The 17,591-nt window shown below is 38.3% G+C and overlaps 1 protein-coding gene across 5 annotated transcripts in view; it reads right to left on the minus strand.

Moving 5' to 3' along the window:
- The window catches only part of NPAS3 (neuronal PAS domain protein 3), an 827,431-nt gene that overhangs the window by 581,358 nt on the left and 228,482 nt on the right, over positions 1–17,591 (minus strand). For 4 of the 5 annotated variants that reach the window (XM_034768663.1, XM_034768661.1, XM_034768666.1 and 1 more), the window contains 2 exons: positions 4,230–4,474; positions 4,067–4,117 (listed from right to left, as the gene is read on the minus strand). In XM_034768663.1, coding sequence (XP_034624554.1) covers positions 4,067–4,117; positions 4,230–4,474 — 296 coding nt within the window. The remainder of the gene's footprint in view (positions 1–4,066; positions 4,118–4,229; positions 4,475–17,591) is intronic. The other variant, XM_034768662.1, reaches the window with a different exon arrangement.

Consider the following 17,591-nt stretch of genomic DNA (forward strand, 5'->3'; position numbering starts at 1 on the left):
CATATTCCAGTTCCTATAGGTCATGCTATTCAAAAAGAAATTGTACGCATGGCCTTATGCATGCACTTGAATCTCCAAAGATAAAAAGCAACACCCAGCATGAACAAAGTCCGATTTCTATCTAATGAATAATTTGATGTCATCTTGGGAACTGGCCAGTGATAAGGATAACAAAAATGGGCACATATTATACGTTGTGAATAGCATGTGCAAGTGAAAAGAACAAAAGTAGTTGTTGTTGTTTTTTCAAAAGTATCAGAAAGGGTTTTCCATATTCTGGCAAGTGACAGGCATGCTGGTCAAGTGGAAGAGTTAACATCCATAATTTATTTGGCTGTGAAATATTAGAAGAGTAGCACTGATGTGGCAGAAAGTTTGCCCAAAAAAACCCCAGATATGCAACATGATTTTACTTCAACAAAACACATTTTACATACCGCAAAATGTTGCATTCCTTGATGCATGTTTTTTAAAAGATTCTCAATGACAACAAATATAACTTCTTGGAGAGCTGCACACACAAGTTCATGGTCTTTCATATATTTGTGATACCGTTGGTTACATTTGGAGGAAATATCCAGAATCTTGGAGTAATTTCTCAGACAACCCATTGGGCATTTTGTCTTTCAGTAGAAATATAAATGGGATTCATAAAATGCTATCCCAAGACAGCAAGATGATTCTTAGAATTTTAGATCACAAAAACATTATGTAGTCTGTTGTGTCTTTGGCAGCCAGAATGCACAAAATAATTTAAGTATTGTCCCAGATAAGGTCCCAATTATTGGTTAAACACTGACCACATGTTATGGAAAAACAGATGTGTAACCCCTCCTACAGATAGATCAAAACTGTTAGAATATACGTTTGTGATACTGAGGAATTTGCTAACAGTTGTTCTGTTTTACTCATGAACAGACACCCACTGAATATTGGGGTTTAAGTAAAGACAGTATTATTTTGCCCTAAAAACTATATGGTTCAGTATATACTGTATATACAAGTATCTTGCTTATTCTTTGATTTCTATTGTCTATAAATGGATGTTTTATTTTATATATTTGTGTACATATTTATTGCCTCTCATAAGGACACTCCTCCTGATTTTAAGAATTTTAATATTTAAAGTCCACTACTGCAAAACATATAAATTATTGCTTACCATGGCTAATATTCCCAAGTAACAAGGTCTTAAACAACAGGCCAGAAAAACCTGACTGAAATTTCCTATATTAGAAAGACAGAAAATTTATCTAGTTTCAGCAAATGTCAAATCAGTGGCTATTGCTTTTAAGATTAATAAAAGATATAATGGTTTCTAGACAGCCTCTAAACAAAGATTACTGTGAATGGAGAAGTGATTTACCAATAGTTACCGCAATGAAATTTCTTTAAAGGTTACAATCATCAGTTATTTAGCTGAACACTGCTGAGAACGGCTGGTCATTTTTTGAATAATGCATAATGTTCATTGTAGACTTGATCTGTATTATAACAATACAGATATTTCTAAAATAATGGAGAAAACTATCTGTTACTTTCCAATTGCTTAACGTATCATTTCCATGAAGTAATTGACTCTGGAAATATTACACAGCATCACCTAAGCGTTCTTTTTGCAACCGCAACTTGGAATAATGTATACAAAATGAGCATAAGAAAACAAACTCATCAGCCTTTACAGACTTTTAAGAAAAGCTGTGATGAATACAGGGCAGAGTAAAGGACCTTTCTGAAATACTAAATTAAAATGATTAAATTGCTGTACATAGTCGAGGACAAATTTAAAACTAAGCTTTGAAATTTAATTATTAACATGAACAGACCATCACATTTGAAGTGGGGGGGGGGAGGAGGGGGAAAGCAGTCGCCTACACAGTGTAAGTACTTCTCATATAATTTTCCAAACGCCTTTAGGGTCTATTCAAGAAATTGCTTGGGGACACACAAAGTACAATGTCTTGCGTTTTATTGTAGGATTATGAACCACACTTCATATGATGCTGCAGGCTATTTATGAGAGCTTGTTTATCCATATGAACTTCTTCAAGGGCAGCAGAAAAAGACCTTAATAAATGAAAATGAATTTCTTTTGATGTAATTTCACGAATGTTTGATCGGAATGCGTAACAGGTTTATGTTCAAGGAGAACTAGTGAAGTAATAAAATATACATGCAATGTACAGGTGAACCTGCTTATAATGTATTCACATATAATGAAACACTATTTACTAATACAGTGAAGTAGAGTGAAAGCTCCACATTATTTCAAGGCACTGCGATGTGTAAAATAAAATCCTACTTAGTAATAGTGAACTTACACTTAAAAAAAAAAAGGACTTCTTCTAAAATTGCAGCAGTAGAGCTTCCAATTGGGTGGAGACACAGCATTAAAATGTTTCATTCTGCTTTTTTGTAGGCAGAGGCGTGGGTGAACCTGAGCCAGAGTGCTTATATTTAAATATGTTCCTGTCTGACAGTGACCAGTGTTCAAATATATTTTTTTATTCCAAAACAGGACACTGAAAAAGGAGAGCGTATACTAAGAAAACTTACACAAGATTTTTTAAACCATGACCCACAGACCTGAAGAAATCAGGCATTCTGTACGACAGGCGAGCCTGTAATAGCATTGTATAGGGCTGCATGTGTTATTTCAACAGGTAGATTACAGATGCAACAGACAACAATAACCCACTTACTTTACATCACTACTGTAACAGCCTTACTGTATTTAGCAGCTATCCCAGTGCATGAGAACACTTACTTTTCAGAATGAAAGGATATGAGAGTAACACTTGCATATTTTTGATATCACAAGCATGATGATAACTAGTCATATTCTTATACTTTGAATGATGCCATTTCCATTCTTTCAGGAAAAATATTACATGGCAGATGGTATAAATGGACATATATGAATAGGGACAAATACATGTATGATCCCTAGATCATTAGTCTGGAAGTCCGTTGTTTTTTGCCCTCCCTGTCTACCTCCTTCCAGTGTAAAATTATGACATTTTTCATCTAATATTCTTTCTTCTAGCAAGAAGGGCAACTGAAAGCTGCCTACATAGCCAATGCTAATATCAGTATTAATATCAATACTAATAGTCAGCTGTCAAGTGCTGACCTACAAAGTCAGAGATTCCTATTTGTCCCTTAGAGGTGGCCTGATGCCTCTAACTACATACAGCCTTATACCATATAGTCCAGTCCAGTGTTTCAAGTGTATAACTAATGACAACAGATAGAAAATGAAGGGTTGATGATATCCTGTTCAATCTAGAATACGTCTCCTCTAAAACATAAAAATTAATAGCCAAAATAAAACAGAATGAAATTCAGTTCTGCCAAAGGCAGATCAGAGATCTAACAACCACTTTTTTTAAAGGCTTTCAAAATTTCTAACTTCATTAAAAATTGTTACATTAATTATAACAGAAAGGGAGATCACACTTATCTGCCTGAGAAAAGGTAGGATTTAAAGATGACACTAAAAATGTCAGTCTTAAAAGATTATACACATCACCCGAAACACTGTACAAGACGGATTTACATATATGGGTTCTAAAGTAAGGCTAACAGCCCCTGGGCTTGGGTGCTCCAATGGGTACACAGGTCAGAAATACCCATTTAATTTATCTAACTGCTCATTTGAATACACAGTTTAGATGCTTACATTTGAAACTAGATCCATTTTGGCTAAATTTCTAACTACATTAGCTTAGAGGTCAAAATATTTTATGAATAAATGGTAAGAAAATAAATGAAATTCAGGTCTTCATTTTGGTGACTGACAAAATTTGAAGTGCTTGAATTTACTATTAACCTGAATTCAGTTTTTAATATACCATACAATAAATGACCCCAAGCCAAGAAATGTTACCATGCTCCACCCAAAATCATCTTTTTGTACAGTATGAAAAGAAACAAAAACACAATAACGGCAAATCACTTTACAACAAATCATTTAATCTCCATCTCCCAGAAACCTGCTATCATAGTTATACTGACAAAGTTTGTTTTTAAATAAAATATAAATAGAATAAGAGGTTTATTTCACCTTCACATGGTGTCTTTCTCATGCAGACCTCAGATTTCCACATTTGTATCCCTTTAAAGGATTTGATATGCAGGGAAAGAAGAAAGGATGATGGTAAAAATTTCAATTTAGATATTACTACAGGCTGCCACAATCCATACTAAACAATATTCTATTTTCATACCTTTTACTGATGTGTTGGGTGGAGGTCCTTCCATTCTCAAGTTCCACGGAGGATCCCCCTGATTAGCAAAGTCCCTCATTTTCAGATAGCTAATTGTAAGTCGGATGATGGATGCCTTGTCAAGCTGACTTGTAATGGCTGCAGGGAGCGGCAACAACTTTGCCAACTCATAGAATTCAAAATTTTCCTTTCCCCGGCGAGAGCGAGCAGCATCTCGGGACTTTTCCTTTCGCAAGGCTTGTAAACTGAAACAAAAACAACAAAGGAGGACATTCATCAGTATTAGTGTTCTGTCACATTTAACCCACTTGCTTTCATTGATGGATTCCTATACAAATTACCAACATTTTCCAAATGCTGACATGTACAGATATGCAATTTTAAGGATATACTTCAACAATACTATGCTCTTTCAATATTTGAATGCTAATGATGGTATTTTCCTTTCAGCAGTAGCAAACAAGTTAAGTAACCATTCTTAATTCAGTTCTGTCATCCTCTAAACCTGACCGCCCTGACCACCAACCAGTCTCACCCATTCACAGGGCAGATGGATTTGCCAGGGGTTTCCCTGGATGGATTAAAAGGGCTCCTTAACCATCGTGACCAATCAGAGCCCAGCTTTGTGTCACACTCTACCAAAGGTCATACATCTGACTCTAAGAGTCCCTCTTATTAAGCCTCATTATGAGAAGCTGGGGGAAGAGCAAAGGGCCACTCACATTCTCCTCCCACCATCCATGTGCTTTGGTAGATGTCTTATCCAAACAGATGTCCCTTATCCTTGGGATATTTGTATTGCCATTTAATTGCTTACTGTATGTTATTGTTATGTTGACTAGCCATTGCATTTTCTTTCTGTTCAGATCAAGCTAGAATCCTATTTGGGTTTCCACTAGCTCAAGCTTATGATGTTGCAACTTTGATGGGGACATGGTCTTTGCAGAAGGTAAATTTATTCAGCAGCTCTGGCTGGCACAGTAGGAAAGTAGAAGTAACTATTTCCCATAAATGTGGGATTCAATGTAGAGGCAGTGGAAGATACACGTGAATGGGTGTGTGTGGAGGAATAGAAGGTGGAGAGATCACCCTGGCTTCTGCTCTCCAGCCCAATCATGGGCACTGGGGTGGCCGCTCCTGCACCTCCGGGTCCTGCTCTTGCCTCTGCCCCTCATATGAATATACAGTTACTGCCTCCCGATTGGTGTAGGTGTGCCTGTCCCCACATACTGCTGGGGAAGTGGCTGCCCAGAACCTGATTAGCTCTCAACTCCCAAACAATCAGCCAATGGGGAGGCAGTAACTGGAACTGGGTGGCATAAGGTCGTGTCAGAGGGGAAGTGCAGCTGAGCTGGGACTGAAGCATGGATACGGAGGCAGAAACAAAGTTTAGTCCCCACAATGTTTACTTTGCGCCCCTCTGCCCCACTCGTTCCACTGCCCCTGGGTTCAATATGCAGCTCTGACTAAGAGATCCACTGGCAGAAACTGCCTGGAGTCTCTCAGCAGGGGCTCTAACCATCTCTATGGAGGTGGAGCATGGCTTGTGGTACATGCCTGGGTAAGCCGGATAGTATTTCTGCACAAGTACCCAGAATTTGGTTTTGACCTTGGTGTCTGCCATTCAGTACCACATGTGGCTTATATGTGGGCTGAGCAGTTACAACTACCCTTTGCTGGAAAGACTATGTTCATTGTCTTCCTTCATTTGTTTACATTCTTGTTTGTTTAATAATGATATGGCCATTTCCTTCTATTTCCAAACTAATTTGAATCTTTGAGAAGATTACTGGCCAATGGATGGGATTGAGGGGAAGCTGCAGAGGGGATATATCTTGATTTAAGTAAGGTTTTTACCACAGCTCTACATCACATTCTCATAAGTAAACAAGGGAAATGTGGTGTAAATGTAATTACTATAAGGTGGGTTCATAATCACTTAAACACTGTACACAAAGAGTAGTTACTGTCAAACTAGGAGGACACATATATTGGTGAACCGCAAGGACCTGTCATGGGTCCAGTATTATTTATACGTTTTCATTAATGACTTTGAAAATGGAATGGAGAATATGCTTATAAAATCTGTGGAATGGGAAGGAGTTGCAAGCACTTTGAAGGACAGGATTAGAATTCAAAATTGATAAATTGGAGAATTGGTCTGAAATCAAAAAAGATGAAATTCAATAAAGACAAGTGCATAGTACTTCACTTAGGAAAGCAAATTCAGCTGCACAAATACAAAATGGGAAATAACTGGCTAGGTGGTCATACCGCTGAAAAGGATCTGGGGGTTACAGTGGATCACAAATTGAATATGAGGTCAACCATGTGATGCAGTTGCAACAAAGGTTAATATTTGAAGGTGTATTACAGGAGCATTATATGTAAGATACAGGAGGTAATTGTCCCACTGTGCTTCGTACTGGTGAGGCCTCAGCAGGAGTACTGTGTCCAATTCTGGGAACCACACTTTAGGAAACATGGACAAATAGGAGAGAGTCCAGAGGAGAGCAACAAATATAATAAAAGATTTAGAAAACCTAACCTATGAGGAAAGGTTAAAAAAACTGTCCATGTTTAGTCTTGAGAAAAGAAGACTAAGGGAGGACCTGATAGTCTTCAAATATGGTAACCGTTGTTATAAAGAGGACAGTGATCAATTGTTCTCCATGTCCATTGAAGCATGGACAAGACGTAATTGGCTCAATCTGCAGCAAAGGAGATTTAAGCTCAGTATTAGGAACAACTTTCTAAACTGGATAGTTAAATACTTGAATATACTCCCAAAGGTGTTTGTGGAATCCCCATAATTGAACATTTTTGAGAACAGGTTACACAAATAGCTGCCAGGATGGCCTAGATATGCATGGTCTTGCTTCAGCATGGCATATGGGACGTACCACCATTCATTTCTCAGTCAAGAAGGAACTATGCCCAACTAGCTTAACAGAGGCCATGGGCATACTCAAGCCCAAGCCAAGCTTGAGCAGTCCAATGGAGCTGAGAGCATGCTCAATCCTATTTTCAACAGCTGCACAACCTACTGTGAGTAGCGTCTAGTTTTGGTGAATCACATAGATAGGGCTTATTTTGTGGGTGGAGCTGAAGAGTACCACTACCCCTTTTACCCAATGTTATCCCTGGCTTTTTTGGTGAAACCTCTGAAAAATTGGTCAGATCCAGTTGCTTTACCCTGCTAAGGCACCACGATGCAGACAGAAAGCTGAGCCTTTACTCTGATGTAGAGGAATCCTCAAGGGACATAAAGGTTCTGGTTACTCATTTTTTCACTTCATATAGGGGAGGAGGAGAGGTGAGGCTGGACCATGCAATACTCCATGAGAAACACTGAAGTGCTCCACCCTATGGAACTGCTCAATTTGGCACAAATTAGAACAATCCTTAAACTCCAAATTACACTGAGAGCCATTACAGGTTCCAGCAACTCCAGAATTAGAGGAGCAGAAGAGTAATTGCCTGCTAAACCCAAGGTTATGAGTTCAATCCTTGAAGGGGCCACTTAGGGATCTGGGGCAAAAATCAGTACCTGGTCCTGCTAGTGAAGGTAGGGGGCTGGACTCAATGACCTTTCAGGGTCCCTTCCAGTTCTATGAGATAGGTATCTCTCTCTATATATATATATATATATGTTTTATAACTTGATATCAGAGGCACCATATCCCACACGTTAGAATAGACAGAGGCTCTTGAAGAAAAAAGGGGAGGTACCCAACTGCTAGCCCTAGTTGATTCTGAAAAATTATGTCACAAAATATCATGTTATGTCTACAAGAGCAAAGCTGTTCAGGGTAATTTTAAGGTCTCTAAGATGTATTATTTATAATCTTCCTTTCCTTTTCTAGGCTGTACAGCAGAACTAATGGTGAGTTTGGTTTTACAGTTGGAGGAATATAATAGATCATCTTTAAAATGTTATTCAGGTACTATGTACATTTCTAAAGTAGAAATTCCATAAAACATAGCAGATGCAGAATACATGATGGTGTGTTGTGGTATCAAAGTTTTATTGACACTCATTTGGGATAACCTGCATAACTCACTCATGACTTCAATATTCTTGTGCTCATTCCAGTCTTACACTGATACACCCTTTCTACCACACCCAACATGTATTCTATGACAGGTTTCAGAGTAGCAGCCGTGTTAGTCTGTATCCACAAAAAGAAGAACAGGAGTACAAATTTGTTAGTCTCTACGGTGCCACAAGTATTCCTGTTCTTCTTTTTTCATGTATTCTATGTATCTTTAACTTTTATAGTCTGCAAAAATGAAGAGCTTCACACTCAATGATTATGCAGACTACCATAGCATTTTTTTTAAAAAAAGGTAACAAAATAAACATATACGCTGACCGACATTAATAATTCCTTAGATTATTGATGGTCTGTTTATTTTCTGCATTTGTCTCTGTTTTGACAAGATAATCCATTAAGTAAGTTTCAGTTTCAATTTTTAGCACTGCAAGTCTGTGTTTCAAACAGAATCAGTGAATGTTTATATTTACACACAACTGCTCCTATTTGTATTTTGAAAATACAATCTTGGAGCCATTGTTATTTGTCTCTGGTTTTATATGGGTGTGCTTGTTTGGGTTTTTTAAAATTTGGACACATTTTTACATTGTCCCTTTAAACCCAATTCTCAATACAATTCAATTCAATAATCCCCTCAGTGAGATTCTTTTGAAATGTCAGTTTTCACAACTCTGACCCTGCATAATTACACCAGCACTACAGGTCCCATAGTCTTTTAAAGTGACAGCACTGAATTTGTAATAAATAGTGATTGGTTTGGAGGGCTACAGCAATAAAATAAAGCTCTAGGGACAGAAAGGTTGTTGAAACTATGATCTAATGGCTGAAGCCAATGGCAATGACACTGTGTGTACTTTAGTCTATTGCCCATTTTCATTAACTAGTACCAAAAAATGTATCAAATTCTCACAAGGTGTGTAAATTAGTTTTTGTAATGTTACGGAAATCCTGCGTTTTCACCGGTGGTGCTGGAATATTTAATAGTGGGGGAGCTGAAAGTAACTTACTTTTTACCTCATGCCTCCCCCATACACCCTCATGCCCCTGTCCGCACCCCCTCCATCCCCCAGAGCTGGGGCCAGGAGCAGGGTCATGTCTCCGGGAGGGCGCTGACCCAGGCAGGGGTAAGGGGACTGAGGCCGGGGCCACAGCTGGGGGCAGGCATGGGGCCAGGAGCAGAGTCCCGGGCATGGGGCCGGCAGCCAGGACCTCACATGTGGAGCCAGGAGCGGAGCCTCAGCTGCAGGGGCTGGCAGCCAGGACCCTGGGAGCAGAGCCATGGGATCCGGGATCCAGGAATGGAGCCCTGGGAGCTGGGGGCCAGGAGCAGAGCCCCGGGTGTGGGGCTGGGGAGCAGAGTCCTGCATGTGGGGCCCCGCATAAAACCTGGGGGTGCTGCAGCACCCCTTGCACCCCTAGTTCCTGTGCCTGTGGTTTTCACAAGAAGGCCTGCAAACACTGTAAGACCCCAGAATTCTTTGCAGCACTGTACAGTGACAGCAGTGATCATCATCATACACACAAATTCAACTAGTGAATTTCTTAAGCCTCTAATAGAAATAAGGATTTCATTTAGTAGCGGCAAAACCAGATCCAGTACAATAATACTTAATACCTTATAATGTCTAACCATTTTATATGTAATCATTAAATATAGATAATTAACACATTTCTGTAGTCTTTCACCAAAAATCTCGAAGTGCACTATAAACATTCTTTAGTTAAGCCTCAAAGCACCTTTATCATCATTAGATTCCCCTTCACAAAAGGGGAATCTAAAACACACAAAGGTCATGTGAATTGTGCAAGATCACACAGTGAATTATTGGCAGATAATAGACTAGAGCCCAGGAGTCCTAACTCCCAGTCCTATGCACTAACTCTCACCACTAAATAACACAGACTTTCAATTATCTGCATTTTTTCTGTACATTTTCTAGGGTAGCCAAGATAACACATCTAATTTTTAAATGGGTAACTAGGTTAGAAGTAGTATGATGTATGGAAATACAGTGCACTCCTTTTATCAGAGTCACATCCATCCTGGATATTTTGATTCTTACAAGCAGTTGATTCTTACAAGCAGACTATTTTAGTTAGTATAAGAATGATTTTGTCCCAGTGGTTTTGATCACTATATGCAGTTGATTCTTATATCAATGATTCTTATAAATGGAGTGCACTGTAAATATAGACTGCTACTTACACAACTTACTAAATGTACAGTAGTTTTTTAATTATACATGGTAAATACTAGAAATACACTTTCTCACCTTGTATTCAACTTACTACCACTAACCTACAGTGCGCCACATCACTGTATTACTCTTTTTTAGTTAAACCTATGCAACTGAATACATAGATGGGTCAATTTTAGCTGATTTGAGAGAGAGAAAGAGAGAGAGAGAGAGAGATTTCAAACGTTCTGACTTAACATAGCACTCTCTCATCAGTCCCTCTTTTAGCCACATTTCTGACTGGGATAAATTTTGGCTGGTGTGTTCAGGGAGACAAAGACAACCAAGGTGGGGGTTAAAGATGGTTCACATCAGTGGGTGAGCACAGCAGCTGGCTATTAATGTTTGAGTGGGGTATTACAATAATCTGTTGTCTATGACCACCAATGCTATGGCATATAAATGTCCCCCTCTCAAACTTCATTGATGATCCTGGTGCATCAGTGACCTGTGACAAATTAATTAAACCAGAAGACAGAAACTGGAACAGCACTGAATCCAACAGTCTACAACAGAGGATTTCTTATGAATTATGCCACTATTATTGTATCTGAACTTTTTGGCCAATACATTGACACAGTGGCTTCTGAAAGGGTATATCCAGTGCACACCAATACCTTATTAATGCAACAATGGGGGGAATTAAGATTGCATATAGAAAAAAGAAATGGGCTACTGATAGAGAAAAAAACATGGGGAAAAAGTAATGGTCCATGAATTGGTCCCTTTCACATTTCAGAGATTCTTATTGAACCTCCAACAAGGAAGCTCCTTGTGGGAGAGGAAGTGGTGATAACACACTTCTGTCTCTCCCTCTGTGGCAGAACGTATGGTCCCTGACCTTAGCAGGAGGTCAGTTAGCCATGGGTGAACAGCCACGACAACTGACCTTAAAAATATTGGTTTTTCCAATGTGGTGGGCATCTATGGTTACGTATGTCCATAGGTATGGGAAAAGATCTGCCTTTTCCCCTTGAGATTGTGTCAAGAATTCTACCCACCTGGCCCCAAGAGACAGAGTGGAAAAAGGTAATCTTGTGGTCAAAGCACAATACTGGGACTTAAGAGATACTCACTCTATTTTCGGATTTGCAACATTTGAGTGTGTGCTTGATAAATCACTTAAGTAGTCCATGTTTCAGTTTCCTCATTTGTAAAATGGGAATAATAATTAAGGCTAAGATTTTGTCACAGATATTTTTAGTAAAAGTCATGGACAGGTCATGGGCAACAAAGAAAAATTCACAGAAGCCCATGACCTGTCCCTGACTTTTACTAAAAATATCAGTGAGAAAAATAGGGAGCTGCGGAGTCCCCACACCACCCGCAGCAGCTGGGCTGCTGTGGGGGCTCCGGCTTGGCGCTCTGGGGGCGGAGCTCAGTGGTCCAGGATCCCCCGCCACCCACGAGGGCTCGGCATTCTCGGGGGCCCTCACCACCCACAGCTCCCGGCTGCTGCGGGCTGAAGTCACGGAGGACTCTGGAGGTCATGGATTCCATTACTTCTGCGATCTTCGTGACATAATCATTGCCTTAATAATACTTATAAATTTGTTAATTAATGTTTGTAAAATCATCTTGAGATCCTTGAAGGGGAAGTTCCACATATGTACAAAGTAATATTATTAATTATTAAGAAAAGTTTATTGAACATCAGAAGACGTCACCCTGGTTATTCACCAAAACCTTATTTTTAGTGCACTTCGGGCAATTACCATGATCATAGGTACCAAATAGATGCTATAATCAGAACTGCTTGACAATACAACTTCAACAAGACCTTGGATTGTGGGCACAGAACCACCATATGGTCATGTGTTGTGATGGGAAAAGTTCCAGGTCCACCACACATTTGTGAGCATTGTAAAGGCAGGCAGGCAGAGACATTCAACTTGCACCATTATTGATGGTGGGAGGAGACCGCAATGCTGATGCTAAGATTCTCCATGTTTTATGTTTTGTTTTTTACATTATTCTAATAGCAGTTCTAAAGTACTTGTTAAATAATAGAGGTTTTTTTCAGTATAACAGTTACAAATGAGCAGAGGAAAACGAAACAAAATATACTGTGGTCCTATAGGATCTTAATCTTAATTGAAAATCAAAATCATGCCTGGCTTTGCAAAACTGTAAATTAAATACAAATAGCCTATCAAAATCAATACCTAAGCCATCCTCAAGTTTTGTTCATTTCTAGCTTCTATACTGTTATCAATGGCTCCTTTGGATTGTGTTTATTATTCTGACTTAACTTCTAAATAGGTATTTTTCTCCTTTCAGCTTTTCTTTTATCCCAGTTATTATTTTTCTTGGTAAAACTGCATACTCTCCAACATCCATGGATACTTCCCTTGTTCTACAGGTGGTATCCCAACTCAGAATTTAAAAACTTCTAGGATTACTAAAACTAATGAGGTTATTACATAGAAGAGAACAATATTTTTATATGAAGGGAAAAAAACTCCCAAAGGACTCGGAGGAGAGGGTCAAAAACCTTTTACATCTGAGAAGTCAGCTAAACAGATTTTTATGGATTCCCCTAATTGTTTGCTTAGGAGATCCTAGCATTGCATAGTTCTACTATTTATCAATCAATCTGGCATGTAGCCTCAAAGGAGGAAGGCAAACCTGTATTAAAAATTCAACCATCAAAAATTCATCAAAGGACTCCAGGATTTTAATTTATGAACCTTTGAACACCCTCAATACTTGGTCAGATCTCTGGTCATAGTTAGCAGTGGAATCTATAGTTACTACAATATCTACACTTGCTCTGACATGTGCCGCATGAGGAGACTTTCAGGTGAAAGTGCAACATATAATCCACTGAGCCACAATGCCTTTCCAAACAGTTCTTCTCATCAGACAAGATATATCTGACATCGGACTAAGTTCAAAGTCAATCAAATCAAGCCCTGTGCATGAACAAACACTTTTCAGGGGCATTCATTTTTCCATGCCATAAATATCAGGGCTCTTACAAGGCAAAAGTTAGCCAAAAATGTAAACAAAACTATTATCTGGCATTATCATGAATAGTATAGTCCACAAATTGAAGCCCTTTAATGCTGTCCAAGAAAAAGTAATGACTGCAGAAACCTTTCTTTAATGTGTGAAGAAAGCTACACTGTATATGCTGCAAGTTAAAGCTGGAACCTTCAAGTTCAAGGTAAGAACTCTGCTGCTTAACTAATGCACTGCTCATAGCTGTCATCATTAATTTATGTTAGCCTCTGTAAACATCAAGAGTATAATAGGCCAATTTCACAACTAAATATAGATGCACATTTTGCCCTTATATAAATGGCAGATTGCTGCTGTAGATCATCACTGCAGCAACACGTCAGTAAAGATGCACTGTTTGATGGTCCGATGCTCACACAATATATAAAACCAGTTGTAATGGTTGTTTGGAAGCAAAGTGTAACATAGCAGCAAAATTTCATTTGTTCCACAAACTCAGGATATATTAAGCTTCGCTGACAAAGACTGTTTGATGTGCTAAATCAGTTTGACCTTCATTTTTGCTTTATATTTCTCATTTAACACATGAAATGACCATTTTTTTCTCTATACAAAAAAATATCATAGAACTGGAATACCATTAAAATGTCGCCTTTCCTTATATGTAGCAAAAAATAAGTTTTAGGTATTTCAACAATTTTTGTAAATGAGATGTTATAAGTTGTTAAAAATAATGCACATATTAATGCACAAGTTTTTGATAATCACATCTAGGTTTTGCATTTGTTTGACATCAAAATGTTAAAGAAGTGGATCAAGTAAATGCATGGTCAGTAAAGGTGTTTGAATCTTATTAAATTAAGTGTTTGATCACCAATTAGCATCTTTGTTGCAATGCTTTAAATGACAGCCTTTACTTTCAAAGTGAGTTATTAGAACAGTAATAATAGGAAGGTTTTCTAGGATGTCTAACCAACATTCTACACAATTTTTTAAACTATTGTACACTTTAATTCAAACAGCAATTAAATATGCTGATATAACACCAAATCTTTTAATTGTACCATTCAGCTCAGACCCAAATTCCACAACTGAATTGTAGTGTTGTGATCTTTTTTTGAACCATGCAATTGGCAGCGTCAGGATAATAGAGAAACTGCAGTTTTATCAAGCAATTTTGCAGCACCAAACAAACAGCACTTTACCTTGGAGCAACTTGTACATTTCACACCTTAAATTTCTATTTACCAAATCAGCTAATCACTTCACAATTGAACTTCTCAGAACAAAAAATTATCAATTAAAGTGGTTGAAACTCCTGCAAATTATCATTTAGGAATGAAGTAATTGCTTTCATCAGGGCAGAAAAGCCCGCCAGAACAGAAATGTCACTTTAGATTAGTGTTCTCACTCCTGAAGCTATGGATGACACAGCTGATATAAGACTAAATGCCAAGACCAATCAATTGCTTTTGTGGCTCTGTTCTGAGCTGCTGTAAAAGGGGCCATTTTCTAGGATCTACTCTTCATTATAGTAAATGCTATCTCCTTGGTAACATAATTCCATTTCTCATAAATTCTGTCTGAGAGCATTGTCCTAACAATGGATGTTTGTGGAAAAGAATGCTGTTGGTTTAATGCACAGAATTAAGTGTGAATGGCTGTCAAAGTACTATAGTTTACTTGTTCTTAAACATAAATTGAAGCCTTCTACATTAAAAAAAGAATACTTAGGCGGAAATGAATGTTCTGAACAAGCATAATATATTGTATTTGGAGGTGTTGGGTTGCTGATTTAGAGTTGTGACTTTTTTTTGTATACATATGTTCTATCTATAATGGGCACACTGGTCTTTAACAGAAATCTGTCAGTTTAAGAGAGAGTAGATAAACACTCCACTTATTTTCACAGCAGTGTAGTTTGGAAATGTGAAACTGCTGAAGAAAACACGGTCTCATTATCCTATGACATGCTATTTGTTAGCAGATTCATCTGTATATAAAAGCCTTCTTTGAACTGAGCCCTTACTGGAAAATATCTGTATTTCAATTTGTATTGTTCATCTTCCTAAAATACTAAAAATCTGAGTTATGGGCTTCAATTAAAAGGCTATCTGAGAAGCTAATTTGGTGGAACAGCAGCAATTTCCTGCACTGATCTCTTCGAGACTGAAGTTTGGAAACAAATTTAGCATTACAGGTCTTAGTCCAAAACAGGATGAAAAGTATTCTCCTGTCAATGAGCATAGGCAATTCCAATTAACAATAACAAGAGCTATGGGCCACGAGAATATACTGCTAAACATATAAAGAAGTCACTGATTCAGTATTAAGAGGAAGAGTGCAACTTTACTATAGTACTTTCTAGGGGCAACCAATGAAGTACAATAGGCATGCTGTTGCCAACTCTTGCAAATATAACACGTTTTGTCTCCTACTACTTCTACAGCTGATGTGGAAGAGGTCTACGATGAGGATATGAAAGCTGAGTGCTCAAACCCTCATGATGAGCTGGGGAGGGGGAATGGCAGGGCAGAAAAAAATATGAATATATCACAGTCAGTATAGGTACCCTGCCACCTGTGCAAGCTCCAAAAATGTCAGAATTTGATTTAATAAACTTATCTTTCCAGGAACCAAGCTTCATTCTCAAAGATCTAACAGTAGCATTTATGGGGGACTGGATGCCTGAGTGCATTATTAATGAATTCTAGAGCCTTGCAGCTGCAGGTCACCAAGTTTGAATCCTGTCCAATTCAGAAGGGACAAAATTCCTCTCCCCACATCTGACAGAAATTTGGTAGCCCCTTTATGAAATGAGTTCAGCAAGTCATACATCACAAACTCACCACCACACTAGATTGCAAGTTTTTTAGGGCAGGGAATGTCTCTTACTATGTGTTTGTACAGTGCCTAGCACTATGGGGTCCTGATCTCTGTTGAGTCCTCTAGTGAAAGCTCTTTTGAGAGGGGCTAGAATTACCTGACTCACTGTAAATTTGCAAGAGGTGGCAATACTATAATTGTCAGACACACATTGGGGATGGTTAGTGGAGTTTAAAAAAAAAATCAAAAGACCAAAAACTCCCAAGAATTAGTTTTTAAATAATCTCGATTCTTAAGCCAAATTCATGATTTTGGGGGGATCTAAACTCATGATTTGTGAACTTTTAGAGCTGGCAATGATATAGGTATTAGGGCTTGAGAAGAAATTATAACAGATGTTGCACAGGGTAATGCTTTGAACTGACCCCTCATCTGTAGTTGTGCCTTAGTCCAGTGCTAGCAGGAATTACATAGGCTAACTGTCCTTATCCACTTCACCCTACCTTCCCACTGAGAAAATTATGCTTAGGTTACCCCTCCTGGCCTCCCAGTGCATTTAGGAATGGATCACTTAAAGTTGCAGAGGCTTACAGCCAAGTTGGGGAGAGGGAAAGCATCCCCTACATACCAGGGCAAGCAGAAGGGTGCATGTGTGTCCCTTTATAGATTGGTAGTGAGCTGACTAGGCCTCTGACTACATATGTTACTTTGCACAGAGTCACACATGTCCTATAGGGGTGGTTCTTATTACATACCATTGCCTCGTCAGATGGAAGGGGAAAAACTGGAGAACACTGAGATAAAATAGAACTAAATAGTGTAAGTGTTCAAAAATACTTGGAAACAAAATTTTAGAATACTATGGAACAAATTACCGAATCAAGGCTCAACAAAATCTACAATATGTTCTTTCCCCCACTCCTGCCCTCATCCCCATTTACTGTAAAAATTTATATACAAGTATGTAACAGGGCTAGAAAGGTCAATACTAACAACTATCAATTCAATTTTGTGGTTAATATTTTCGGAAGAATATTGTTAACATCAGCATATGTTGAACAAATTATTGCAGCCTGGTAGTAATATTACAGCTATGGTTGATGGAAATTCCATTTCCAATTTCAGTCTGATTTAATTTTTTCAAGAAATAACTTTTAGGGCCAAAATTTTTCATGCTGGGTCTCAGCCCAGAAATGATTTTTTTGCCTGTGAAAAGTTTGATACAAGTTGACAAAAGTTGATACAAATTCACAGAGCCATTTTTTAGTTATCTGAAT

The sequence above is a fragment of the Trachemys scripta genome, chromosome 4 (genome assembly GCF_013100865.1).
Source record: "Trachemys scripta elegans isolate TJP31775 chromosome 4, CAS_Tse_1.0, whole genome shotgun sequence".
Taxonomy (NCBI): domain Eukaryota; kingdom Metazoa; phylum Chordata; order Testudines; family Emydidae; genus Trachemys; species Trachemys scripta.